A 26,918-nucleotide genomic window follows, 5' to 3' on the forward strand; every position below is an offset into this window, starting at 1 on the left:
GAAACTATTTCTATTTCATATTAATTCTCCAATTATACGCAGAGCGGTTGTATGGGTTGGCCGACATGTGTGCTGCGGCCACTTGCACAATTCGATGAACAAACAGCTCGTAAAAGTGCATAAAATACGAGCAGGATTCGTCATTGTCATGTGCGTCGCCAGCCTGCCCTCCATCGTCGGAAGCCAGCCGCGGCTGTTTGGCACGCCAGCCACAACGCCTCGCCTGCAAGGTGTTGAGCCGTGCCGGGGCTGGGTAGTTGGCTAAGAAGCTTAGTATGTGCAGATTAGCTTGCTACCTACCGGTAGGAATTGGATGCAATGGTCTGCGTCTTTATTAATTAACTGCAGAAGATGACCGGTACCTGCAGGTATCTTTGTAAGCCTCCTTGTGGCAAAATCACAAGGCATGCTTCTAGAAGGGTCACAAGTAGAACCAGTGGATACCTACCTAGGTTGACAGCCACGGCATAAAATTATAAAATGGCCAGCAAGTTATAGGCGCAAATAGCCTTTGAGACCGCCCGAGGCTCCGGTCGATTTGACGCGGGGCAAGCGGCCGACGCCAAGGGACCCTCTGTAGCCCGCCGCGTCTGACCGGTGATGGGGTTAAATGGGGCAAAATGGGGGATCTCGGAGCGCTCTGAAGCCCTGCAAGCTGGCCTCTCTGTCTTGGTTTCTAGCGCTGTTGCGTGCTAAAATTGGTGACAAGTGATTGTCACTGAATAAATTACAGCGCATGCAGCCACCAAACACTCCCTGGGCGACAAGAACAAATAGCCGTCTTTCCACGCGCCTTCAACTTTTGTAGAGACTACCTATGAAACACATGTGCAAATACTCATCAGAGACTTCTGCACCAAGATGATACCAGAAATAGAACAACATTCTCAATGGTGTAGAACACAGCACTCTTCCCTGGTAGCAGCTACCCCCCCAGTCACTTCCGAGGTCCCCACACGGCGAGGCAGCACCCGGCGACCTGTCCATCACTGATCACTGCTGCTCGTGGCTGGCCGCTCGGCGCTTCGTCATAATATCCAGCCCGTGAGCCTATTTCCCTATTTCCCCAAACTGGCTGTCCCAGCCGGACTGAACTTCTACCACTCTCGCGACTCCCATTTCTTCTCACTCCGACACTCCTTCCATCGATTCTGTTCATCGGAGCAGCGCAGCCAACAACAGGCAGCTCCTTGCCGCGGCGCAAACACCCTATTCCCACCAGCGGAGCGTACCCCCAACCCCCGCGCAATCCTTGCGAAACAGACTTCCCTCGACTCCTCCACGTCACATGAGCCAGCCAGCGGTGCTCATCCCACGAGACAAACAGCTGTATTCTGGCATTGGCCGTCATTGCATTCTGTAACACCTGCCCAGCATGGCCGGCATCGAGCGCCTCGAAGTCCACAGCAAGGTAAGCTTACGCGCCCCGCGCCGGTAGCAAGAACCCTTTAGCTAATTGTCACAGTCGTACATTGTACGCTGGGTGCGCGCCGACGCTGGATCAACTCTTTCATGGAGTCTTCAGCCTCACAAAAAGTCCATGTATGTCACTCCAAACATTCCCCTCCTGCCACAGGTTTCCCATCATTTGCCGAGGCTAATCGTCATGCAGCTACTTTGGCATCTTCAGACATCCCGGCTCCGGAGCCACGACACTGGTTTCCTCCTCTGCCGACGGCGGCTCCCTACCCCCCGAACTCGACGAGGGCAAAGCGAACAGGATCAATAAGAAAGACACCGCTCAAGAGATTTTGGCCAGCAAGGGCTTCATAGCCGTCAAATGGGTCGGCAAATGCGAAGCCGACAAGGTCTCCATAGGCACACACGATATCCTGGATGGCCAGGGCGGCATGTACGGCCTCGTCTTTGACAATACCTTTTCCAAGCAGACCTCCAAGACTGCCACCTTTGTCGTTCTCACATACCCGACCGGCGTGCCTCCCCAAGGTACCACCACCATCCCGAACCTCCAGGTCCCCAAGTCCCGAGACAGCCAGTCAAGCATCCCCAAGACCGGCACCTTTTCGCAAGATGTAGACCCCGGCGCATCCACGGATAGTATTCACAGCCCCGATGCGACTGGCCGTGCTAGGTCCGCTTCCAACAGAACGGATGGCTACGCTGCATCCTACCACGTCGGCACTCTTTCCAAGAGGAGAAGAAAGAAGGGACAAGGATATGCCCGCCGCTTCTTCTCACTCGACTACTCGACGTACACACTCTCATACTACTATAACCGCAATTCATCTGCCCTTCGTGGCGCCATCCCGCTGAGTCTCGCTGCTATCGCCGCTGACGAGAGACGTCGAGAGATCAGCATTGACTCTGGCGCCGAGGTCTGGCACCTGAGAGCCCCCAATGCCAAAGAGTTTCAGGATTGGGCTCGCGCCCTGGAAAAGGCCAGCCGTGCCGCCCGCGGTCTTGAGAGCGAAAATTCAAAGGCCTCTGCCAAGCCCAACAAGCCCAGCCCACGCACTGTCTCTGGCCGGCACCAAGCCCCCGGACAAGCAGAGGAGGCTGAGTGGCACGAAGTTGAGACTCTCGTCAGCCGCATCGTAGGAACTCGTGATGCGCTGCGCCGTCTTACTAAAGACGTTGCCGCGCTACCTAAGCCTGGAGCCAACTCATCAGGTGCCCTGTCCCCCAACACCGCCGTGATTGGCGAAGATGGTGAAAGCTACTTCCCCGAAAAGAAGTCGTTTTGGCGACGCAAGTCTAGCGCGCCTGGAATGTCGCCCGCTATGCAGCAAGCCACTGCTTCCGCATTGGCTGTTTCAATGCCCGGCGGTGCCTCCACTCTGGATACGAACGGATCAAAGGCGGCCAAGAGAAGATCGAAAAGCGCTATCCAGGAGGAAAAGGGTCTCCATGGTCACTGCGAGTCTCTTCTTGCCGACTTGGACTCGGTTGTTGCACAATTTACTAGCTTAATCAGCACCAGCAAGAGACGGCGAATGCCCGTTGCTGCGTCTGACCCGGTCGCATCTCGACGGAGCATGGAAAGCATTGCCTCTACAGTGGACGAATTCTTTGATGCTGAGGATGCCAGATCACGAGTTCTCAAGATCAATGAGAGCGACGAAGAATCAGCTGCCGAGTCAGAGGAGGAGGAGGATGATGGCTCGTCTGTCTCTTCAATGGAAGACGAAGAGACCATTGGCCCCGACGGCACGAATCACCTGTACCCGATCAAGTCCAAGAGTCTCACGCCTCTGCCCATTACCACGAAAGTGAACCGCCGACAGACAATTCCCGCCGCGACTGTACTACCGCCAAGCCTAATCGCCTTTGTCAGAAAGAATGTTGGCAAGGATCTCAGCACCATCAGTATGCCAGTGTCTGCGAATGAGCCGCTCTCCCTACTGCAGAAGCTATCGGAACAGCTCGAGTACGCAGAACTTCTCGACAAGGCCTCGAAATTGACGGCTCCTGCGGAACGTCTAGTCTACGTCGCGGCGTTTGCCATTTCTCAGTTCAGTAGTGGCCGTGCCAAGGAGCGTGCTATCCGAAAGCCGTTCAACCCGCTTCTTGGTGAGACGTTCGAGCTTATTCGTGGAGACGCCGAGACGCCTGGCGGCTTCAGACTCTTGGTTGAAAAGGTGCAGCACCGCCCTGTCAAACTGGCCATCCATGCCGAATCCGCTCAATGGTCTCTGGCTCAAAGCGCGGCACCCGGACAAAAGTTTTGGGGCAAGAGCGCAGAGATTACAACGGATGGTCGTGTACGCGTGGCGCTGCATCTTGAAGACGGCAAGGACGAGCTCTACTCGTGGAACATCGCCAACATGTTTCTGAGAAACGTCGTGATGGGCGAAAAATACGTGGAGCCTGTCGGTACGATGACTGTTACCAACGACTCGACCAGCCACAAGGCCAGTATCGAGTTCCGCAGCAAGGGCATGTTCGGCGGGCGTTCCGAGGATGTGGTGGTGGAAATTCTGAATCCCGACGGCAGCGACGCCGGCACAGGTATGGCCGGCACCTGGACCACAAGTCTGCACAAGGCGGGCAAGGGCAAGCACAGCTCCAGCGGGGACGCTGTATGGCACGTCGGCGGATTGGTGGACAATGCCGCGCAGACATACGGCCTGACGCGCTTCGCTGCGACGCTCAACGAGATCACCGAGATTGAACAGAACAAGATGGCGCCGACGGACAGCCGGCTGCGGCCCGACCAGCGCATGGCCGAGGAGGGCGCACTCGACGAGGCCGAGTCGTGGAAGCAGAAGCTGGAGGAAGAGCAGCGCGTGCGCCGCCGCCAGCTCGAGGATAGCGGTGAGATATACGCCCCCCGCTGGTTTGTCAAGGTTTCGGACGACGCCCCCGATGGAGAGGAGTGCTGGCGCATTCGCACCGGCAAGGACGGCTACTGGGAGGAGAGAGTCAAGGGTACTTGGTCAGGTGTGACGGATATTTTCAAGGTGTAAATATAAATAAGGAGGAGGAAATGGGAGGGGTGGAGGCAAACGAGTTTGGATATTGGGGAGAAACAGGGGAAATTATCCTGTCGTATTTTGTTTGACAAGTTCTTGTTGCGGGAAAGGAATTGAAATTTTGAATACATGCACTGCATTCATTGTATGCCTCTGTGATGTTGGTCCGGTTCGATCCTGTGTGCGACGTATTTGGAGGCATTGGGAGAGTAGAGGTTTGTTGGTTCCGGTTGCAGGGTAAGCTGTCACATCACGAACGTTGGCCGCCGTCGCAATACGTGGCACGATGAGGAGCCAAGCTTAGTTTTGACGCCTGTTTTCCGGTATAAAGGGTTTTGTGTGAAGTTAAAATTATCTTGCAAGTGTGCTATGTCCTCCCTAGCTTTGGTTGTAGCATTTACGGGTGCCGTCCATGTGGTTCTTGTTCGGATGATCAAGTGCGGGAAAGAGAACGGCCCGACGGGATCCAGGCCTTGGAGGGCCTCATAGCTGCACTGTGCAAGTTTTATAGATTCGTAAATGCTGTCTTCTACAACGCTGAAGCAGCAGACCGTTCTACAACCGGTCGCCCCCTCCCCCCCCCCCCGTTTGACATCACATTCCAATCGGGTGACAAAACAACCCGCTCACTCCCGCCAGCAGGTTTGTTCTTCAAACTAGTATTTCTATATTTCTTGTACATCTTCTTTACCTATGTCATCTTCTTCTCATGGCTGTTAGACCAGCCTCTTACCCTACTGAAAGTACTTCTTGGCATGTGTTCGTGCCTGGAGTGGATGACAAAAACGTGCCCAAGGCTATATCCAACCAGTTGATCAATTGCAGACATGTGAGAGCGCTACAAGACCCCCCCCCCGTGTGTGTGTGCCAAACCGGTGAGGTGGCTCTGGAAGGGATAATAGCATCAGAGACAGCGACAACCCCGGGCCGGCATGTCGCGTTACTAGCACATGAGAAGACGACCAAGTCTCATGTGCGCCTTTCTCGCAAAGTGAAACTACCTCGCTTACAGATATAGATTGTAGAACCTTGCTCACAGGTCCGGCTCAACTGCCCTCACGGTGCGCATTGGGTTGAGGAACCCAGTCTCTCGTGTTGCTGTCCGTGTTCTCAAGTGCCTTGTGCTGTCATCATTCAACGCCGCCACGTACGCATTCGGGTCGCGCTATATTAATAATAGCTAACTGCCTACCCAATGGTCTCAACACTAACAGTTTCTAGTCAAATTTGGCGCGTTTGTCGGATCCATGTATCCTCTATTAGATGCGCTTGACTGCTTGTCTAGTGCTCTATAGATGAGGAAAAACAAGAAACACTAGAAACATATGCAGAAGCGACAAATATCAAGAATACGATCAGTGCTAAAAACAATACTATACTGATATTACGGGCAAGGTTTAGATTGCTTAGCAATTGTGGTTTGTGTCTTCTACGCAGAATTTGATCCTGCACCACTGCTGGCTACCTATGCTCATGCGTACTGGTCAATTCTTCGACCGCTTCCCTGTCCACCTCTCTAGCTATATATCTGCCCCCATCACTGCTGCACGCTTCCGCCCAATCTCTGCTTGTGCCTGCCTCAACTCTTGAACAAGGACCCTGCATGACGCTCGACGCCACGGCCGAGGCGGGAGTTTCGCCGGCGCCAAACAAGTCATCGGCGTAACATTCACTCCGGCTTGTTATGAGTGAGTGAGAGTCGAAGCTGCGGAAGAAACCATGTGCTAATGTGCCCCGACCTTGCCTCATTTGCTGGTCGCTAGGGGCGTTCTCTGTGGAAATTCGTATAGAGCTTGGAGAGTAGACGCATCCTTTACATCATAGCGTGGGGCATGCTATTTTTGTCTTCACTTCGCTTTTCTGCCAATATGAATCTGTAGCTAATATCATTTCATGTTTGCAAAGTGGTGTCGTTGCTTGCTTGATATTAGGCCCTGTCCATGATTTGTCAGAATTTTCATCATTACGTATGCCGCATTAGATTACATCAATATACATAGGCTGCCGCATATGCAGGACTGAGATGAGCTTGCTGCAGACTATCGATGGGGCATGCATGGCTCGTCAAGGATCATGGCCAGATGGATATAAACGGGCGGGTTCACATGTCGTCAATGGAAGTTGATCAACGGTGAGGCAGGCGACGAAGTTAGCAAAAGGCGTGGGTAATTGGCACCGGAAATGTGATTCATCAGGGAGAGGCCAATGAAATTGAGTGTCTTGACGGACAGAATGATGATGAGCGGCGGGATGAGCGCGGGACGTGATGTGACACTGTGTGTAGCACTGTGAGGTTGCAGCGTTTGCTTGGGAACTGCGCACTGTAGTTGGGTGTTGCCCCAGAGGCCGCGCAATGCAAACTCGTATCGGGAGATATATAACTCAGCTAAAAGAACAAGCGGGAATAGAATTGTTTCGCTTGGCAGCGGTGACTCGTATTCCCATACGGGCCCAGCAAATTCACTACTGGTGAACACGAGATGTGTTCGCGATTTTTTCCTTTTTGTATGTTGGTAGGTAGATAGGTAGTTAGTTTAGTAGGGAGGAGCCACCACCAGTCGCTGCCACTCTGGACCTCGCGTATGGTGTGGCGTCTTTTTTTGCCTAGGGGGGTGGGAGGGCTGCGATTGAGTTAAAACAAAGGTAAAAGCGCCCTACCAGAAGGCCGAAGATTTTCCTCCTGGCGAGTCAAACGAGTTGAGAAGGCTTCATCAAGGCTTGAAGCCAAAATGTGTGGCAGCTTAAAAAGACTGGAGCTGGAGACAAAGGGGGGCCAGCACCCCCCATTGTGGCTATGCGAGACAGGCCAAAACACCAGCATAGTAGTCGAAAAGAGGAGCTGTGGAGGGGAGAGCATCTGAGATGAAACACGCGCGCTGGACCGAAAAGACGTGGAAGCGTACTTTTCTGGGCAGAGTGGTTCGCTTTTTTGACTCCCTGAAAAGCGGCATGTCCTGCCATGGGATCCCTGTGATGGTCCCAAACAAAGGAGCAGAAGAGTTTGGGATGCAGATGGGTGGTCTAAGTGTGGGGGCAGGAAAAAAGTCAAAACGATAGGTACTCTGTAAGAGAAACAAAGATGGAATATGCGGAAAGAACGGTTTTGACTGGTGGTTGGAACAACTCAGAAGACTCAGAAGGACCCTGGGAGTGCTGGCATGCCCGAAGCAAGATCGGCTCGCAGGCGGCGCCCCCGTAGGTACCTAGGCCCTTGCCCCTGAAACGACGGGCATAAGCTGTTGTGGGAAGTGATGATGTGCGCAGGATTGGCGACTGTAACGAGATAGCAGGGTACAAGGAAGTGATATGGTGCATCAGCACTTGCGGAGGTATTTCAATAACATTTTCAAGAAGAGGACGACTATCCAGGGCTCTGCTGTGGCCCCCCTGGCCATGGGTCTGGTACCTGGCAGGTGCGGGGCCAATCATCGTGTACGGATGCTCCAAAATAGCCTGGGTTGCCACCTGAACTGGTCACGCTAGCAGGTTACGGTTTTTACTGGTGCCAGACAGCCTTTGGCCTGATCTCGCCGCCTGGGACAAACTGCACTCTTCGAATCTTCCCTCCCAAGCCTCCCCCGTACTAGTTATCCGCCGTCGTACTGGGCTGCACCGGCGCTAAAAAGTGCCCATGCATGGTGCATTGGGGCTGTGCCTTGCTTTTGTTCAGGCCCTTCCTCCTTTCATTCCTCGCCTGACCGGGCTGGCCTGCGCTCTTCCCCAGTTGGCCCAAGACCTTGTCGCTAGCGTGTTGTTGCGCCTCTAGTTAGCACACGCCCCCTTGGCGTTGCTATTTCACTTGTTGACCTCCCCTCCCTCGTTCAATCGCTCGTCTTTCTTCCTTCCCTCCCAATATTAATCCCGTCGTGTCGGCAGCTTCATCCCGTCACGTTTTCTTTCCATCTCTTTCATTTCTTCCATTTCCGATTTTGGCAACCGCTCCAACCCGCTCTTTGTTGGTAGCCTTTTTCCCCCCGACTCGCTCGACGACTTACTCTTCTTACGCTCTCTCCAACATCTGCCGCTCGTATTCAAACGGTCAATCCCCCGCTCGACTGTTTAAAACGACAAGCCACCAGCTTTCTCGCCACATATTTATACCGACAAGCATTCTATACAAATAATTCATCATGAAGGGCTTCGCTCTTCTCTCGGCCCTGGCCGCCGCCGGTCTCGTCTCCGGCAATCCGACCAAGCGTGCCGACCCCACCCCCATCACCATCAAGGGCAATGGTAAGATGAAATCGATCACCCCGCCAAGCCATGCCCAGTTCCTTGGCTAACTGAACTTCCTCCAGCCTTCTACAAGGGTAACGACCGCTTCTACATCCGCGGTATAGACTACCAGCCTGGTGGTGACTCTGCCCGTGTCGATCCCCTCGCCGACGAGGCGATTTGCACCCGTGATATCGCGTGGTTCAAGGATCTCGGTGTCAACACCATCCGTGTCTACACCGTCGACAACTCTGCCGACCACACCAAGTGCATGGGTCTTCTCGCTGATGCCGGCATCTACCTGGTCCTCGATGTCAACAACGGCCTTTACTCCCTCAACCGTGCCGCCCCGGCCCTGTCCTACAACGCCGCGTACCTGCAGAGCATCTTTGCCACCGTTGCCGAGTTCGCCAAGTACAAGAACACTCTCGCTTTCTTCTCCGGCAACGAAGTCATCAACGAGAAGGGCAACGAGTTCAACGCCCCCTACATCAAGGCCGTCACCCGTGATTTGCGCGCCTTCATCAAGGCCCAGAACCTTCGCGCCATCCCCGTCGGTTACTCTGCTGCTGATGTTACCGAGAGCCGCTCTCAGACTGCCCTGTACATGAACTGCGGCCCTGATGAGGTCCGTTCCGACTTCTTCGCTTTCAACGACTACTCGTGGTGCAACAGCGACTTTAAGACGTCCGGCTGGGACGCGAAGGTCAAGAACTTCACGGACTACGGCCTTCCCCTCTTCCTCTCCGAGTACGGCTGCAACGTGAACTCCCCCCGCAAGTTCGATGAGGTTAAGGCTTTGATGAGCAAGGACATGACTGGTGTCTACTCTGGCGGTATAATGTACGAATACTCGTGGGAGGAGTCCAAGTATGGCATTGTTCAGTTCGATGGCACTAAGGGCCAGGGCAAGGTCTCCAAGAAGGGCGATGGCAAGGAGTATGACAACTTCAAGCAGTCGCTCAAGGACAACCCTGCTCCTAGCGGTGATGGCGGCGCTAACGCCACCTCTCACTCCAAGGACTGCCCCGTCAAGAGCTCCGACTGGAACGTCGACCCCAAGCTCCTCCCTGAGATGCCCAAGGAGGCTCAGAAGTACATGAAGGATGGTGCTGGCAAGGGTCCTGGTCTGACTGGCACTGGCTCTCAGACTGCCGGTGACTCTGGTCTTTCGGTCAAGAACGTAACCGTTGACGGGACTGGCTCTAGCACCACCAGCAGCAAAGACAACGCCGGTGCCATTTCTGGCTCGTCGATGGTTGCTACTCTGGCCTCTGTCGCCGTCGCTGTGGTCGGCAGCCTGCTTCTGTAAGCAGATGCGTGGATTGATGGCTGAATGAGCTTGTGTGGTTTTCTTTTCCAATTCTACCCTCATGGTTGTTGTAATATCTTGAACAGAATGAGCGCGTGTTTGGGCTCTGCGCAGCTGGTATTGCTGTGAGCAGACGTGTGTATCAGTCTAGATAGCAATGAATATGCTGTGATTTTTTTATTCCCGCAATTGCCTGATGTGTTGTGCTTCGTGGACTGAGTTGACTGGTGGACGTAGAGCATGCTCTAGGGCGGGTGGACGCGATGCCGTCACTCTCGGATTCGAATGACAGAGACTTGTACCCTCGACTATATCTAGCCCTGGACGAATCATAGCTTGTGCGCAAGGTAATAAGGCATGCAAGACGCTCTCGGAATTGGCCTAGTTTGACAATGCAGAGCAAGAATATAGCTCTACGTACCCTCGGGGACCGTAAAAGTACCCTGGGCAAACAAGGGCGTCTTGAATGATGGAGCGGGTGCTAATAGCAAATAATTGATGTCGAGCAACTGGTAGACGCCGCGACGGAAGAAGAGAAGTTGATGCAATCCGAGCGGCAGTGGCACGGGTTTGGGGAAACTAGGCGACCCGCCAGTTGCCACCGGATAATTTTGCAGAATTTCAGGAATGACGTGGAGTAACGTTGACCATCGTTCTCCCCATCTATATATTGTCCCGTCTCCTTTGCCTGTTGCGCAAAGCCGTCAAACTGAATAAGAACTCGGTATCAATGCACCACGGCCAGGCGATGGATGGATGGACAATTTGACAGGAACAGTGACATGCGGCGGCCCGACGGAACCGGACCACTACGGGAGGAAGGAAGCCAGGACACAAGGGTCCCTTTTTGTCTGCTCTGGTCTGATAGGTAGGCATGCCATGTGTATGCCCGAGGTAGTTAGGACGGGAAAGTGGTGTGCTGTCCTGTTGCATGTGCATTGAAAGTATGGAGAAACGGGGGGGGGGAATATGCGAGCGTCCGCTGTGGAGTGGCTGGCTGGAGGAGGTGCGGGATGCAGGAAAAGGACATGAGGTCTGGCAGAATGCACAGGAAGAGGCTTTTTGAATCTCGCTTGACATGGCGCATAGGGTATTGTCGAGCTGACTGGTGTTGTCGTATCAGCTCGGAGCGACAGCATTAGGAGACCGTGTTGACCCAAAATATGGAGTAGAAGAGATGCTGCGTCATACCAGTAATTGCATGCGAGCTGTGCGGGGATAGGGTCAATTTCTTATCAATAATATTTTATTTTGATAACCACAGCGCGGAGAATGCTCGCCAAGACGGGGAACCATGGAACGCCACTGGACAAGGGAAGCGGCAGTGCCAATGTTGCTGCAGAGTTGATGGGTGAGCTTCCGCCGTGAGGGAAGTATTTTGTTCGCAAGTTCATGACAGAGTTTGTTTTCTTTTATACTGCGTCGGCGTCAATGCCAGTCTGGGACGGACAGCAGCTACGCCGTGACGCACGAGAAGCGTGGCACAGCAGCATGATGGTTGTGAGTTGTGGAAGCGGCTGGCTGACTTGGGAAGAGGCAAGCTGGGCCTATCTGCGTAATAACTATAAAACCATGCGTGTGTGGTGAGGTGAGTTGGTGAGGCGGCGCGGCGGACAGGACGGGAACGCCTTCTTGATTGATGAAAGGAGGGTTGGGTAACGATTTGAGCAACGGCGAATGCCAGCCGTTAGTACCGGGTGATTTCCTCCGTGTGCATTGGAGGCTGCAACGGGCAGATCCGAAGAGTGTTGCAACGTGGTCATCAAATAGAGCCGTGCTATTGGTATTGACATTCTGCTACGCGAATCAGCAAACTGACACACTTTATGCAGGTCTGGCTGTAAGCATATTGAACCTTTGAGACGTCTACGTAACTAGAAACGTGAAAAAAAGGTCATCACTGGTCATGGCAAGGCCGTGCCATGTTGACAATTGGACTCTGACTTGCATGCGAGGCAACCATGACACCAGCACCACAGTTGGTACAGCTTCGGGCCAAGCCAAGCCGAGCCAAGCAACCAAGCCAGAGAAAAAAAAGGCAAAGACTCGAGACTCACTTCCACTAAGCCGCTACGGGCATCATTTCGACGCCACAGTGCGTGGCTATTAGCTCCCGGCGGGGCCTAGTTGGATTTGTTTTGCGGTTCCGTCGCGGGCCATGTGCGGTCCGAGACTGCGAGACGAGAAGAACTTGGCCTGCCAATGGTGATCGCTAGCCGTATCTACGTGTTCCTGTTGCACGAAACATGATGAGGCGAGGCTCCGAATCGCCTGGTGGGCGCACAGAAACATACCTTAGGTACCTAGGCCCAGGTAAATGCCCATCTTCAAAGACGCTCGGCATACTGGCCGCTGCAGAGGATGGGAGGAATCGTTCACGCCTGCCGAGGACATGGTCAGTATTAAATTATAATAGTGGACGGGATTTATAGAAAAGAAGGCGCTTCTTAGCCCCATTGCCTCTGCGGCCTCGCGACTCGTCCGACCACACCAACCCCGGTTAAAATGACAAGGCCTTGAATTTGTGATCCTTCTCTTCCCGGAACAACAAAGGGGAGGTAACTGGACTATTTAGTAATAATGCAGCAGCTCTTGTTGCACATTGTTGCCACCACGCTGGGAGTACACCCGGGCGCGCGGAACGAAAAAGGGAAGTCATCGCCTTTTATGTCTCGGCCCCGTCGTCGCCGGCCTAAGTGGTGCGATGTCTTGCCTTTTCATTTAAACTAACTAGCCCAGATCTTATTTTGCGTCTCCTTTCTTCACCACGCGCAGCCACCATCTCTTTACACGGATCCTGCTCAACCGAACACCACATACAGCGCTGGAATAAGACGGTCGTGCGACCAGACGAGACGACAGATACGACGCTTTGGAACACGGTGTTGCCAGAAAGAAACAGTCAAACAGTTTGCCCTCTTGGACATGCTATTTGCCTGCTTGTTCCTGCGAACCCTGTCTCGCCCTTGACTGTGGCTTGGTTTGCGTCATCGGCCATCCTGCAGCAAAGGCACTCGTCTTTGGTTCCATCTCTTGCCAGTCTTTTTCGTCTTTGTGGCAATCCTTTATTTCGCTATTTATTTGCGCTTCTCTTGACGAACTTGTCCATCGGCGCTCATTTTTTGCACCAATTTTATTTTGAATATACCGTAATCTCCCAGAAGGGTCTCCAGCTTCCACAGCACAAGGTGGGTAACAGCCCAACCGCCTTTCCGTTTTATAATTTATTCGCATCTTCAGCGCACTCCAGCGCACTTCAGCGCACTCAACCCGCTATATCTGTGCCGCTTATGCGCTAGAAACAGCACAGAAGCCAGTTGATAGCGCTTCACCCACCTCTCTCTGGCGCCCCCATTCAAGCCCCCATTCAGGCCATTCAAGCCTGCCGGACCCCTGAACGTCCAAGTCAGCTTCCTTCCAAACAGCCTCTCAGCACCACATTCATTTGCAGGCGCGACCGCGCAAAATCCATTCTTTTCATCACCTTTCTGGCCTCACCCTTTTGGTCCTCATTCTGCATTCCCACCTCGCCAACTTGTTGCTTTCTCATCACTTCACTCTCCTTTTTGCCTCTTCTCCTGAGCCTCTCTCCGGGTCGCAACACATTAGCTCGCCAAGCGAAGGAAGAAAAAAAAACCCTCTCGCCCCGCTGACAAATTTCCTTTCCACCAGGCCATTTCAGCTCGACGTCACCCACTTGCCCGAGACATTCCCTGACTTTTTCCGCCGTCGCTTCACCATCTCTCGCCGACTTGTTGCTTCTCCCATCGGCAGACATCATGTCCTATTACGAGAACGCGCAGTGGCCTGCCGGCCAAGCCCAGCAGCAGCAGAACAACTGGGACCACCAGAGGACCGCCACCCCCGTCCGCACTGGTACGTTGGCTCGGGAAGCCTCGCACCCACGCCGTGCCGTATCTGCGCCATATTAACCCCTTCTCCAGGTGCCAGCGCTCCTCAGCCTCAGGATGAATATGCCTTCTCTTACCAGTTTGATGGTGTGTTTCTCTCCTTACGGATCCCCGATGCCTTTCCTCCAGCCTCTCCAAAAAAAAAAAAAAATCCTGTACCCCTGAGATGGAGATGACCCGAATCGCACTTCAATTCCCAGCATCGCTAACCTGTCTGCAGAGGTCGATCGCGCCCATGAGAACCTTCAAAAGTCTGGCAAGGGCTACGCCATGGGCGGACGCCGTAAGTATTGCAGCCGACGAAAATTCGCGTTCCCGTCTGCCCTTTCTACCTCGTGTCACATACTCATCTCGTGTCGCAGCAGGTCGTCCCCCTCACAGCCAGGGCTCCCGATCCCACTCGGTCAACAACTTTGAAGAGCCCCGCGGCCCTCCTGGCCCCAACCTGCAAAACTTCTATGCCGCACAGAGGCACCACCAGCCGTCTCGCGGCTCCAACGATGCCGAGCAGGTGATGCAGGCCAAGAGACGCATGGCCGCCCAGCGCGAACGCGAACTCCGAAACCTCCACACCGAGCAGCAATACCAAAGAAGTAGGCAATCATCTACAGCTTAGCGATTCCCTCCCCCCCAAGAGAGCAAATACCCCAAAATAGAACAGCACTGGCCACGGAGTGGTACCACCCCTGATACGCACCCTTTCCGCTGCGTTGGTCCAAGTCGCTTTCTGTCACGGCTTGCTTCTCAAGCGTGCCCGCTGAACCCAGGGGCCGGCGCCTGTGATTGTTTGTTGCTTTGAATGATGTGTACTAACGTACCGTTTCCGTAGCTGTTAGTTCTGATACCTCTCACAACTCTGCCGGCAACAACCAGAATAACGCCAATGTCAACGCCAAGGTCAATGCCAACGCCAGCACTAATGCTGCCAACAACAGCAAGCACATGTCCGAGGAGGAGACTCGCGAGCTGATTGCTCGCCAGCGCAGTGCTCTCTACGGCGAGGGTCCGTTCGCCGACAAGTCTAGCTACGTCGATGAGAGCGGCAACATTCGCAAGGGAGCCCCCGGCCCCAGCAGTGCCTCCAGCCTCCGCGGTGCTTCTCCTATGGGCTTTGATACCATTGGCCGCCCTCCTGCTGATGCTGGTACTCCCGCCTCGGCCAAGGAGCATGGCCACGGCCAGAGCGAGTTGAGCCCTCGTCCCAATAGCACCACCAGCCCGCAAAGCGCAGCCCCAAACAACAAGGTCTTTGACAATGCGGTCGGTGCTCAGAGCCGCACTAGCACCTCCAGCCCTACCGGCGCCTCTCCTCCTCGCGATTTGGCCCCTGGATCCAAGCCTGGCCAGCAAGGTGCTGTCGCCCCCATTGGTACTCGCCCGGTCGGCACCCCTACCACTGGTGCTCAGACCAAGCGTTCCACCACTCCCCATGCCACTTCTTCGGGCGGTTGGAGTCGCGGCAACGGTGTCTGGGGTCAGAGCTCCTCTGGTCTTGGTGCCCAGGCCAGCGTTTGGGGCTAAAATGCTTCCCGATCCACGTCGAATTGGAGTTTGGGATACTTGTCGCTTATGTTTTCTTTCTTTTACACAACAAATTGAGGCAAGGCGGCGCTAAAACTTTTGGTCTGTTCTGAAAATTCGGCGCAAGGAAAATTGGACGACTGTTGTGTCGGACCAGTAAAACAAACGGGGCGAACATGAATGATCTGGAAGTTTATATATTCGGCAAAGGGGTTCATACTTTAATGGCGGCCTATCGGACCGATGGCACCGTGTGGCATATATGGCGCGATTGGGAGGATATGTCTTGCTATATACCAAGGATGCGGACTTACGGGACGAGGCACGGCAGGTTTTAGCCGCTCGACAGGGCATCCATTTGGGAGTTTGTTACTTTTCGGCACGGCTTTAGGGATTTTGACACAGGGTTGCATGCCACTGATCAGGCGCACTTTTTTTCGTGATTTTTTGCGGAAAGTTCTTCGGCATACACGATGCAACGAACACACCAAACGGTTCTTCGTATCAGCGATTTCGGCACGGCAAAATGCGACTTGCGCAGGGACAGCAATTTGGAATTGGCGTTTTGAATCTTGGGATGGCACACAAGTTTGCGTGTGCGTGTGTCTTGGCTGAGGACGGCAACCAGACTCATAGCCCTGCATGATTGAGCATCAGCGATGGATATTCGTGGTTTCGGAAAGAGAAGCATCGGTGCGCTGCTTCGCACTTGGCGTACAATACGGGACAGGGGAAGGACGGCAACTTTGGCACCAAGACTCGGGGCGTGCGTTAGAGGAAGCGCAGTGCAATGGATAATTGGGGAGGTGGGAGAAGATGTTTTTTTCCGGTGTTGAGCTATAAGGTCATTTCTCAACTCATACTTTGGTGCTTTGGGACGTTTGTGTATACTGTCGCGATAACAGGGAAGAATGGACAAGGGCTGCAGGGAACTGGACGGTTGGGATTGGAGTTTGATTTGATTTGAAGTTGTTTCTTTCTTTACTCCCTATTTTAATCAGACCGCAACTTAAATATATGGGGAGTTTTTGCTTTAGTATTCTGGAATTGGTGAATAATTTGATTGTGGAAGTGGTATTTGCAGGTAAAGAACTAGGCTAATGTACAAGATTGATATGGATACATGCGTGGTGAGACAATAGGGAAGGAGCGTTTAAACGTCGCCCGTGGAAAACAGCTCGAGGTGAATCTTGTCCTCGTTTACACTGTTGGCCTTTAAGTCGTCTCTGACTTGGATCATCCAGTCTTTGGGGCCGCAGAGGAAGTACTCGGCTTCGGGCTTCTCGAGCGGCAGGATCTTGTCGGCCACGAGCTTGGCGACGTCGAAGCGACCCTTGTAGTCATAGTCGACGCCCTCCCTATCGGTGTCGCCGACGTTGCTAAGGAAGACCTTGGCTGTGACGTCAGCGTTGGCGTCGGCGGCGGCCTGGCGGACGTGCTGGCCGTAGCAGACGGCATTGGCGTGGCGGGCGGCGTGGGCCCAGGTCACGGGGCGCGGGGTGGCGCCGACCGGCGCCGGGTTGGCCTGGATGGCGTCGAGCATGGATAGCAAAGGCGTGGCACCGACGCCGGCCGAGAGCAGGACGATGTGCGCGTCAGGCGCCATCTTGCTCGCGTCGAAGACGAACTCGCCGTGGGGCGCGCTCAGCTGGACCGTGTCGCCGACGCGGTACCGCGCGTGCAGGCGGTTACCGACGATGCCGGCGATGCTGCCGGCGGCGAGCGACTTGACGTCGGCCGGGTCGGCGCCGGCGGTCTCGGGCTCGAGCTTGACGGTGACGCGGTACGCGCCGGGTTCGCCGGGGGCGGCGCTCAGGCTGTACTGGCGGCTCTGCAGCAGGCCGGCGAGCTCCGGGATGGGGATCTGCAGGCTGACGTACTGGCCGGGGAGGAACGCGGGCAGGGGTGCGTGGTCGGCGGGGGCGAGGTAGAAGCTGACGACGCCGTCGGAGACGTCCTCCTTGCGGACAATGGTGAAGTCGCGCCAATCGTGCCAGGCGCCGGGGGTGGCGTGCAGCTGGGCCTCGCGGGCGATGAAGACGGCGGCGAGCTGTGCGTAGGCGGCCTTCCAGGCGTCGGCGACGTCGGGGGTGAGGGCGTCGCCGAGGACCTGGGCAAAGGCGCCGACGAGGTGCTCGCCGACAATGGCGTACTGCTCGGGGCGGACAAAGAGCGAGGCGTGCTTGTGGGCGATGCGCTCGACGGCATGGGTCAGGCGCGGGAGGTCGTCAATGTAGCTGGCGTAGGCGAGGACCGAGGCGCCGAGGGCGGCCTGCTGCGCGCCCGTGGCCTGGTTGCGCAGCGAGAAGAGGTTCTTGAGCTCCGGGTGGGCGGCGAGCATGTTGGCGTAGAAGATGCGCGTAATGGTCTCGCCGTGGTCCTTGAGCACGACGGCGGTGGACTTGACAATGTCAATCTGCGACGGGGTGAGGGCCATGGCGGCGGTGGCGGCGGTGGTGTGGAAGGAGGCGAGGCGGAGGCGGCTGCGGGTTGGGACGCGTCTGCTGGCGAGAGAGAGGGAGCGGAACATGTAATTGTAGGGAGAAGAAGTGAGGCGAGAAGAGAGAGGACTTGGCTGCTTCTTATTGTGAAGAGCAAAGTGGTGGCGGCAGTGTTTCGTGTAAGTGGTTGGGTGGTGGAAGTAAAGGGTGATGCAGGACAGGACACGGCAAGTCGAATGGGATATATGATTCGTTATATACACGGATATAGACAGCCTGACGATGCCAGAATCCCAGTCCGGAGAAAGGAAAACAGAGCCAAGACATGCTTTGCATCGCAGGCCCGCGGTCAACAACGTGGGCAACCCGGAAGTGTTGTCCCCCCCCCCCACGGCGCGGCCAATGAGACGAGTCCGAAAGTTAATGCCTGGCCGCGCTTGCCAGGACCGAAAATAAAATTAAAAAAAACATGCGGCCGCCCTCTCTCTCTCCACGACAGAGTGATGGCCCGCTTCCCGGGCGCATGAAGTGGACTGATTTATGGTTGTTCGATTTTCTTTGCGTTTCGGGTGGAGACGGGCTCGACGCGCGAGTCGGGACGATGGCCGGGTTGGTTGCGCTCGGCAGCTGACTTGTGGATTTTCTTATTTTTTATTTTAACAGCTCGGCTTTCTCAGTTTGGTGAATATAGTGTCTGTGTTGAGATACTGCTTTGTCGCAGAATGGGGGTGGCGTCGACGTGCGCGCGCGCGGTTGCATATGCGTGTGAGTGATGACGACGGGGAATGAGGAGAACCAAAAAGTTGTAAGCCGCGCTGAGACAGTCAGCGTGGTGATGCACGCCACAGACGCAGAATATAGGTCTTGATAATACCATACCGTCCCGCCGCATCCGCGACGGTGGCTCAGCATCGTGTGTGCCAGGCTATGGCCTTTTCCTGGACGTTGGTGGTAGCCTTGCTGAAGGAGGGTCGGAGTCCGGCCTTCGCCGCGTTGGTGCAAAGTAACAGCACATCGTCTCAATTCCAGAGGTTCAACCATGCTTTGAAATGCCACGACTCTGAATTGCCGTTCCACGAGTTTCCGCACCGTTACCCAAGCTAAAAAAAAACGGCTTACTTCACGGTTCGTCTCGACCACTCAAAGTGAGCTGACTTTTTCTTTTTTTTGGCCTTGTCGTCCCGATGAGCATCTCCGGGGAGAAAGCTCCATCAGCATCGGAGATTTGCGGACACGTCCCATGTCTTCTTTCTTGCTGCTTGTTTGACCTTGTTTCGTCCTCGTGATGGTAAAAAAAAAAAAAAGAGAAAAATAGCTCATGGGAAAAAATAACACCCACCCAAATATGTGTAATAACCACGTTTTATTTTTTTTACCCGTTGTCGCTTATTTAGTCCCGACCCGGCAAGAGAGGGATCGTCACGGCCCACGCCGGCGGAGACTAAACCCCTTTGGGTCAGCATTGACACGCGCGGATCCCGAGTCATCTCGGGTGTTATTTGGTTATTTGTCAGAGCCAACAGAGTGAAATAAGTGGACGCGAGATGTGGATAAGAATAGAGCATCTCCGACTTGGAATACAATGCTTCAAAAATACAATACGAGCCTCAAGGGGGGAAGAAAAAAAAGGTGTATTAAGATATGGCAAACCTGAAACCAGCCCTCAACAACACTTCGCAACCCCCCCTCCTAACTAGACCCCGCGGCGGCTTCCGTCAACGTCAGCGACTCCAGCCCATACACGCCGAAAAACTTGACAAAGACGAGAACCTGCGGCGCCGTGCCGCATCCCGCGGTGCCCTGCGTCGGCACCGTCGGCGCAAAGTCCACCAGCGGGATGCGGTGGCCGCCGCAGCGCAAGCACGCCGCCGACACCGTGTACGTCGTGTTGAGGCGGAGGTCGCGGCCAATGACCTGCACCATGTCGAGGCCGCCCTGCTTGCGCACCGTGACGAGCGCCGACGGCGTCGTTGGTCCCTTGTGTCCCTTGTGCGCACGGCCGCCGCCGCCGCCGCCCCGGAGCGTAATAATCTTGTTGGCCGCCGGCGCATCCTGCAGCCCCTGCCGGCCGAGGTTGGCCGTGCCGTTGCCGTGCGGCACCGCGCCCGCCACGTACACGAGCGCCTGGCCCTCCTGGCCGACATTGAGCGTGCGCACCACGGCCGGCGGCCGCGCCGTCAGGTCCACCTCGTCGACCGTGTCGCTGTGCTCGTTGACGATGTACAGCCGCGTGTTGTCCGGGCTGGGCCAGAGCCCGTGCGGCTCGATGCCCGAGGCGCGGATGGCGCCGACGTACGCGGGCGCGCGGTCCGGGTCGGGCTGGGCGTGCATTTTGGTCTCGTTTGTGGCGGCGACGGTGACGAAGCCGTGCGTGACGCCGCCGACGACGGCAAAGTTGGGGTGGTTGGTCTCGGCGCCGGTGTCGAGCACGGCGACGACGCGCCGCTGGCGCACCGACACGACCGACACCTTGCCGACCATCTTGTGGGCGACCCACAGCCGGGCGCCGTCGGGGGAGAGCATCATGTCGGACGAGAAGACGTGGGCGAGGCCGGCAATGGTGGCCGTCTGCCGGCGCGTGGCCACGTCAATGACGGACACGTACGAGCCGTTGATGTGGTTGGCGTAGGCGGTGGCGCCGTCCGGGCTGAAGAGCACCTTGCTCGGCCCGCCGGGGGACGGGATGCGCGCGAGCACGCCGCCGGCGAGCCCGTCGATGACGGTGATGCTGTCGACGCCGCGCGTGCCGATCCACACGGTGCGGTTGTCGGCCGCGAAGAAGGCCTCGTGCGGGTTGCGGTCCGTGTACGTCTGCGACACGATGGTGTTGTCGGCGCACCGGATCACCGTCGCCGTGTTGGTCGTCACGCTCAGCGAGACGAGGTGCCGCCCGTCGCGCGAGAACCCGAGCCCGTGCGCGTTGACCGACCGCAGGTACTGCGGGTTGAGCGCGCCGCCCAGTCGCACGTCCCCGAGCCGGATCGTGCCCAGCACCGTGCCCGTCGAGGGCTGGATCACCGTGATCGTGTTGGACGACTGGTCGCCCGTGTAGATGCGGTCCGCGTCCGAGATGGGCCCGGCCGCGCCAGCAACGGCCGGCGCTTGCACCTGGCCGCGCACGGAGCCGACGAGGAGCGTGACGAGGGAGGCGAATGCGACCTTCATGATGGCCAGTCTTTTTTTTTTTTTTTTTGTGAACGGGTGAGAGTGAATTGGGGTTGCATTGAGCTTTTGCGGCATACGGGATGTCGCCATCCTCTTATACAGAGCCAGAGTGTTGATCCTTCCGCCCAGGTCTCACTTTAATCTGGCGCTTCGATGGTGCCATCGTGACTATGCCCAACGCAGCGCCCTTCTTGCCAGCCGCATTATTGCGCAAACCAAGACTTGCGTCGCGCTACGCTTGCATCGTAGGAATAGTACAGGACAGTCGTTTCCAGAATTCGGCGTTGTGCCTTTAGCCCAAGTGCACATACACTCGCCACGGTAAAGATGGTATGCGCAACTTGCCCGTAGAAAGTAGCCAGCTTGTGCGCAATTCAGCAACACGATCATGGCGCGGATACATTCCCAACCGAGTCTCATAAACAAACCAGCACGACCAAAACTTTGATCGTGGAGTAGCCAGGAAACAAGGCGGGTGCCCACGCCGTGGTCTGCTCCGGATAGTCATTGGTGCCTGCGGCGAGAGTCTCCCGCGCCAAGCATGTTGATCAGCGGTCGCTCGGCGCCGTCGGGCCTATCAACTCGCACGTACGGGGCAGGTGATTTGCGATGGCCCGAACGACGAGGATCCCCGTGCGACTCTACCTACCAGTACTCGAATGCCAGAGCAAATCAAGGTTTGAGGGTGCCTGCGCAATAGTGCGGCTACCATTGCACTAGCCATCGCAGGCTAAAACCAGCATGGTCATGATATCATGTAGACTTGATTGATTTGCCTGAGCCGAGGAATGACTGCCGGTGGCAGAGGGCGAATTGTTGACTGAGTCTGTCGCATGGCAGTCTGATCCAGCAGCATGCGCCACTTCATCCGCGAGGCACTGAACTCTTGGCCCCAAATCGCAGAGGATGCAACTCATTGCATGTTCTTTTGGTCTACTTCGAGTGGTTTGGTGTACAGATACATAATACAACGCCCAAATACCTCGGCGTACAAATTTTGTGTATGAAAAAAAGCAACGCTATGCCCCTCGAGACACCCAACGGAAAGCATGGTTCCCTTTTCTGCTTTCTTGTTCCCCAGGGCAAATAAAAGTATATGTAAAAATGGCGCCGAGATTCTGGTTGCTTTTCCCCCTTGCTTAGATGGTGCCCGTCGTCTTGTTTGTCCGCCCGTCGCGGTGATGCAGGCCGTCCCCGTCCAGAAGTCTATTCAAGTCGTAATTTTGGAAAATCAGTGGTGTGGTGAGTGTCTGTATGCGCATCGACAGTGACTTGTTTCATCGATGTTGAGAGAGTATTGTTGCGTTTTACGCAATCGCAGCGTGTTCGGGAGGAGGCAAAGGAGCCTACATCAAAAGTCAGTACACGCGGAGGCGACGTGGGGATGTGAGCGCATCAACGCATACCTCTAGCTTGGTATTACCAGCCATCATCTTTCCGAACGCGATGCCGACGCCCTCAATGACGGCCAGCAGGACGGCGCAGCCAATGGCGCCGTTGCGCGCCGACTTGAAACCGCCGCGCATGGCGAGCGAGCCGCCGGTGAGGAAGCCGGCCGTGATGGCGTTCCACGGGTCCTCCTTCTGGCGGAAGCCCTTGACGGCGCAGTCAAAGGTGCTGAAGAGGCCGCCCCAGACGCCAAAGTTGCCGCCCAGCACGGGCGCGCGCATCTTGATGGCCGTCAGCGCGCCGATTCGTCGCTCGCCGTACGGGCTGTTGCGGAAGCCCTTGATGCCGTGCCAGATGGTGCCGCCGACAGCCTGCGCACACACAATCGAGTCAGTCGGATCTGTGCGTCAGTCGTACTCGCGGGTTTTTTTTTTCAACATACACCCATGGAAAAGGCACCTCCGAAATCGTTCAGGACGACCCAGGGGCAGGGGTCTCGTCCGTGGTCCATCGCCATCGTGGAAAGTGTGTGAGGGGTATTATTATTCAAGAAAACACAAGAGGCGGTAGTGAAGAGAACAACAAGGACAAGGGACAGAAAAAAGGTACAAGAAACGTGTTGCAGAGGCCGATAGGGAGAGAGTGGATTGCTGCTTTGAAGGTCGAGATGACGGAACAGATTCTTTTCCTTCGCATCTGGTGCACGTGACTCGATAGTTTGGCCCGCCTTCTGGTGGGCAAGTCGATTGCCTCTTTAGAAGACGACGTTGAGTTAAGGATGCGGGTGATGATGAAAAAGAATGATAAATAATTTGACCAATATTTGACATTCTTTATTTTTTGTAAATAGCTATATTCAGAACTTGAGGTCGCACAATCGCTGGAAAGCGGCGATCAATGCTGCTCCAGTATGTATGTACATGCATAACCCAGGCTAGCGACGCTCAAAATGTCACCTTGAACTTGCTACCGAAAGCTATTAGAAGAAGTTTGAAAATTTAGTTTATTTTATTTTATTTGTATTTTAGGTCTTTTTTCTGCTCTCGTTACACAGAATAATCTACACCGACTCTGGGCTATTGTCATCATCTCCATTTCTTCCGTATATTTTCTCGTAGTAGAAGATGCATTGAATTTCAAGTCCAAATTGTTGTAAATTCCTACATAACTATGGCTCTCTCATTCATCTAATCTTGTACCGTTTTTGCAGTGGAAAGTGAAACTGCCTACCCTACATTGGCTTTCCAGGACTCAGAATGAGGTGCACCAACAACCGTGTATGTAGCTCTAGGAGACGTCAACTTTGACCGGGCTCTTATGCGCACATGAATCACAAATTTAATAATTTAGTCTGAATCTCGGCGAGGGGCCAAAAGTCGCATTGATTCCCAACTTTTATTCAAATACTCGTGCTACTCAAGCCCATAATTGGCTTGAGTTTCCACTAAAACACACGCATAATGGACTTATAGCGAGTAACTACGGGCCCGTCTGATGCCTAAATAATTACAAAAAAAAAAGATCGGCTAATCCGTCCCGACACACAGGGCTGTATAGCGGAGGCTCGGATGTAACTCCATGACCGGTGGGCCAGGCATCAGCGACCAGGCGTCTACTCGGTGCTCTAGGCGCGCCACGCCGGGCGTCTCGAGCCGAGGCATGTCCGCGACAACTCCGTCCCAGCTCCAACCCATGATCCAATCCCATCCATCCCACCGCGCTCACTGCGGCGCCCACCACCACCCGACCACACCATGTCCGTTCCCGACACCAAGACGGTCCTCATCACGGGCTGCTCCAAGCACGGCATCGGCGCCTCGCTCGCCCTTCGGCTCGCCGACCAGGGCCACCGCGTCTTCGCCACGGCCCGCGACCCGCGCAGGATGCCGTCGCGCGTGCGCGAGCACCCCAACGTGACCCCGCTGGCGCTCGACGTGACCGACGAGGCCTCGGTCCGCGCCGCGTCCAAGGCCGTCCGCGCCGCCGGTGCCCGCGCCGCCCTCGACGTGCTCGTCAACAACGCCGGCGCCGGCTGCACCATGCCGCTGCTCGACCTCGACGTGGCCCGCGCCAAGCAGTGCCACGATGTCAATGTCTGGGGCCCCGTGCGCATGGTCCAGGCCTTTTCCGACTTGCTGATTGCGAGCCGCGGCCGGGTCGTCAACATTGGCGCCGCCGAGGGGTGCTTGTATTCGCCCTGGATTGGTACGGTTCTCCTGCTTTACTTGGCTGCACCGTCTCCGTCATACTAACTGCATGACTTGTTGGATCAGGCGCCTACAGTGCCTCTAAATCGGCTCTCCACACCATCTCCGAAACGCTGCGCATGGAGCTCCAGCCGTTTGGCGTCACCGTCGCCTGCCTCGTCACGGGCACCGTCGCCACGCGCTTCCACGCCAACGAGGGCGACTTTTCCCTGCCGCCCGCGTCCCTCTACGCGGATATCGCAGACACGATATCGCTGTGGGCGCGCGGCGCCGTCGGGCCCGACCAGGGCACCGTCGACGACTACGTGACGCAAATCCTGCCCGACGTGCTGGCCGACTCGCGCGGGGGCAAGCTGTGGCGAGGCGCGAATGCGGGTGCGGCGTGGTTTGCGGCAACCTGGCTGCCGTATTATATCTTGGTGAGTTTTTGAATGCATGCACATGTGAAAAAACGCTTGTTGCTGATGGCTGTTGCAGGATAAGCTGGTGGTGCTAAATCATGGGCTGGACAAGTTGACGAGAAGCATCTTACAAAAGAAGACTCAGTAAACTGGGCTGTTTAGTGGATGGAAGGCAGATGAGAATCGCGCACGGCGCTTACGCTTGAACGAATGAATACAGTGAGCGAATGATAATAGCAAACCGTCACCTTGCTCCTGCGTTGAGCCATGTACGTTGACGTTTCCGTGTAGGGAGACTCTCGACACATTCCACGCAGATCTTGATACGGAAAAGGATGACACGCGGCCGACAAGCTGTACCGTCACCGAGGCTCTCATCCCCGTCTCTCGGCTGGATCAGAAGCCGGACGCTATGGCTGCGGGCGGAAATGTCCCCATTCTGCAGTTCCGCAGCCGGGTTCTGCGCAAGTTCCCTTTTCGGACTTGGACATGACACAACGAAACTATTGAGGACGTACTCGCGGCTTTGCTGTCATGGCTCCTCCGAGGCTGGGGTTCGCCGCCCGGTATTCCCGACCAGCTCTTTCCCATTTCTTCACTTGGTCGCCTAGAGCATGTGAGCAGCTTGATGAAGTGATGGTATTGTGTAATTGAGGCACGCAGAGTGCACTTTTTCGGTTCCGACAAGTCTCACCGCAGAATGTGTGAGCCTGTCGGAGACTGCTGAACAACCCCCCCTTCCCCGTCACCACCCAGCGACTTAGTTACTTTGCACGCTGCACACCAGTCAGCCGAGATCTTGGCATGGGGGGAAAGGGGAAAAAAAAGGCCCAAGATCGCCGCCGCCCCATCTCTTGCTGGCAGCCTGTTTTTAGAATGTGGCATCGCGTACGCGTATCGGGCTTTCTCCGCAAGCGTGTGTGTGGCTCACATCTCGGCCCGTGGCTTGCTTGTTCGGACCAAAGTCCCTCAACAGGGCCAATAGGCCCGGGTTTCTACAAAAAGGTCCGCAGCCTCACCACGGAAACCCGAATGGAACTATACTCCTGCCTATTTCAACCATTTGTTTGTGTTGCATTGGATTTGGTCTCAGTTATTTGCCGCATGGTACGCGAACCTGCACCGGGCGCTGGGTACCTGCCCGCCAAAGGGCCTTTGTTGGACGGAACAGGGGTTAAAAATAACTGGATTTAAGCATAACGGAGAATAAATCGAGAAAAGTATACGTAATAGCCTCGTGGTTTTTTTTTTTCTTTTGGCAGATAGCGCCGTCGATTGTCGCTACATTTGGATGAGTACACAGACGACCAAGTGCAGTAGACTGCGGAGAAGAAAGCTTCCATTGACAAGGCGAACTAACACTGACATTTGACAATAAATGTATATCCCGTTCGATCCCGTCTGCCCGTGGCTGGTGTAGTATATTGCGCCGAACCAGAAACCAATGCTGGGCAATATATCTGCGGCTTATATGCGCCGCCGATGCAACCCACCCGTTGCCGAGATGGCGCAGCTGCCAGCTCAATAAGAGTCAATATGTGCCATTCAGGTCTTGGCGAGAGGCACGAGTTCCCTATCATGACCCTAGTAAGGCTAGAAAGCAACCTCCCCCGCGAACCCGTCACTTGACCAGCTTCGGGCAATGCCCGTCTTGTGCCGCTCTTATACCATCGCAATAAAAGCCCAGTTACTATTCGACGGCCCGATCTTGGGCCTACCTGTACTCCAGGACGGTACGCCCTTTGAAGCCACGGCGCACCCCGGATTTGCTTTGCCGCTTCCCTTGGCGTTGACCCCCCGCCATCGCCCTCCTCAGGCAGGATGCTGCATGGGCGCGCCAGGCGGATTTAATGCCACATAGGGAAGCTAGCCAGGGCGATTGGGTTTGCATGCCGCACACCGCTGTCCACGATGGTATCATGC

General features: G+C 55.4%; 6 protein-coding genes across 6 annotated transcripts; 3 read left to right on the plus strand and 3 right to left on the minus strand.

Moving 5' to 3' along the window:
- Positions 1–8,563: 8,563 nt before the first annotated feature.
- Positions 8,564–9,960, plus strand: CCM_05117 (1,3-beta-glucanosyltransferase Gel1; the record flags this gene model as incomplete). Its single annotated transcript, XM_006670263.1, has 2 exons — positions 8,564–8,666; positions 8,732–9,960. 2 exons carry the CDS (start codon positions 8,564–8,566, stop codon positions 9,958–9,960), a joined length of 1,332 nt encoding a protein of 443 aa, XP_006670326.1.
- Positions 9,961–13,739: 3,779 nt separating this feature from the next.
- Positions 13,740–15,392, plus strand: CCM_05118 (uncharacterized protein; the record flags this gene model as incomplete). The annotated part of the gene is made up of 6 exons (XM_006670264.1): positions 13,740–13,836; positions 13,905–13,958; positions 14,038–14,154; positions 14,237–14,464; positions 14,507–14,650; positions 14,701–15,392. The coding sequence occupies 6 exons, from the start codon at positions 13,740–13,742 to the stop codon at positions 15,390–15,392; spliced, it is 1,332 nt and encodes a 443-aa protein (XP_006670327.1).
- A 1,153-nt stretch (positions 15,393–16,545) lies between these two features.
- Positions 16,546–17,829, minus strand: CCM_05119 (flavohemoprotein; the record flags this gene model as incomplete). Its single annotated transcript, XM_006670265.1, has 1 exon — positions 16,546–17,829. One exon carries the CDS (start codon positions 17,827–17,829, stop codon positions 16,546–16,548), a length of 1,284 nt encoding a protein of 427 aa, XP_006670328.1.
- A 1,693-nt stretch (positions 17,830–19,522) lies between these two features.
- Positions 19,523–20,998, minus strand: CCM_05120 (40-residue YVTN family beta-propeller repeat protein; the record flags this gene model as incomplete). The annotated part of the gene is made up of 1 exon (XM_006670266.1): positions 19,523–20,998. One exon carries the CDS (start codon positions 20,996–20,998, stop codon positions 19,523–19,525), a length of 1,476 nt encoding a protein of 491 aa, XP_006670329.1.
- A 1,139-nt stretch (positions 20,999–22,137) lies between these two features.
- CCM_05121 (Mitochondrial import inner membrane translocase subunit TIM17) lies at positions 22,138–22,904 on the minus strand (the record flags this gene model as incomplete). Its single annotated transcript, XM_006670267.1, has 3 exons — positions 22,138–22,248; positions 22,405–22,758; positions 22,830–22,904. The coding sequence occupies 3 exons, from the start codon at positions 22,902–22,904 to the stop codon at positions 22,138–22,140; spliced, it is 540 nt and encodes a 179-aa protein (XP_006670330.1).
- A 1,237-nt stretch (positions 22,905–24,141) lies between these two features.
- On the plus strand, positions 24,142–25,488 carry CCM_05122 (oxidoreductase, short-chain dehydrogenase/reductase family; the record flags this gene model as incomplete). Its single annotated transcript, XM_006670268.1, has 4 exons — positions 24,142–24,592; positions 24,661–25,013; positions 25,072–25,139; positions 25,287–25,488. The coding sequence occupies 4 exons, from the start codon at positions 24,142–24,144 to the stop codon at positions 25,486–25,488; spliced, it is 1,074 nt and encodes a 357-aa protein (XP_006670331.1).
- Between the last annotated feature and the right edge of the window lie 1,430 nt (positions 25,489–26,918).

Source organism: Cordyceps militaris, assembly GCF_000225605.1.
Source record: "Cordyceps militaris CM01 unplaced genomic scaffold CCM_S00004, whole genome shotgun sequence".
Lineage (NCBI taxonomy): Eukaryota > Fungi > Ascomycota > Sordariomycetes > Hypocreales > Cordycipitaceae > Cordyceps > Cordyceps militaris.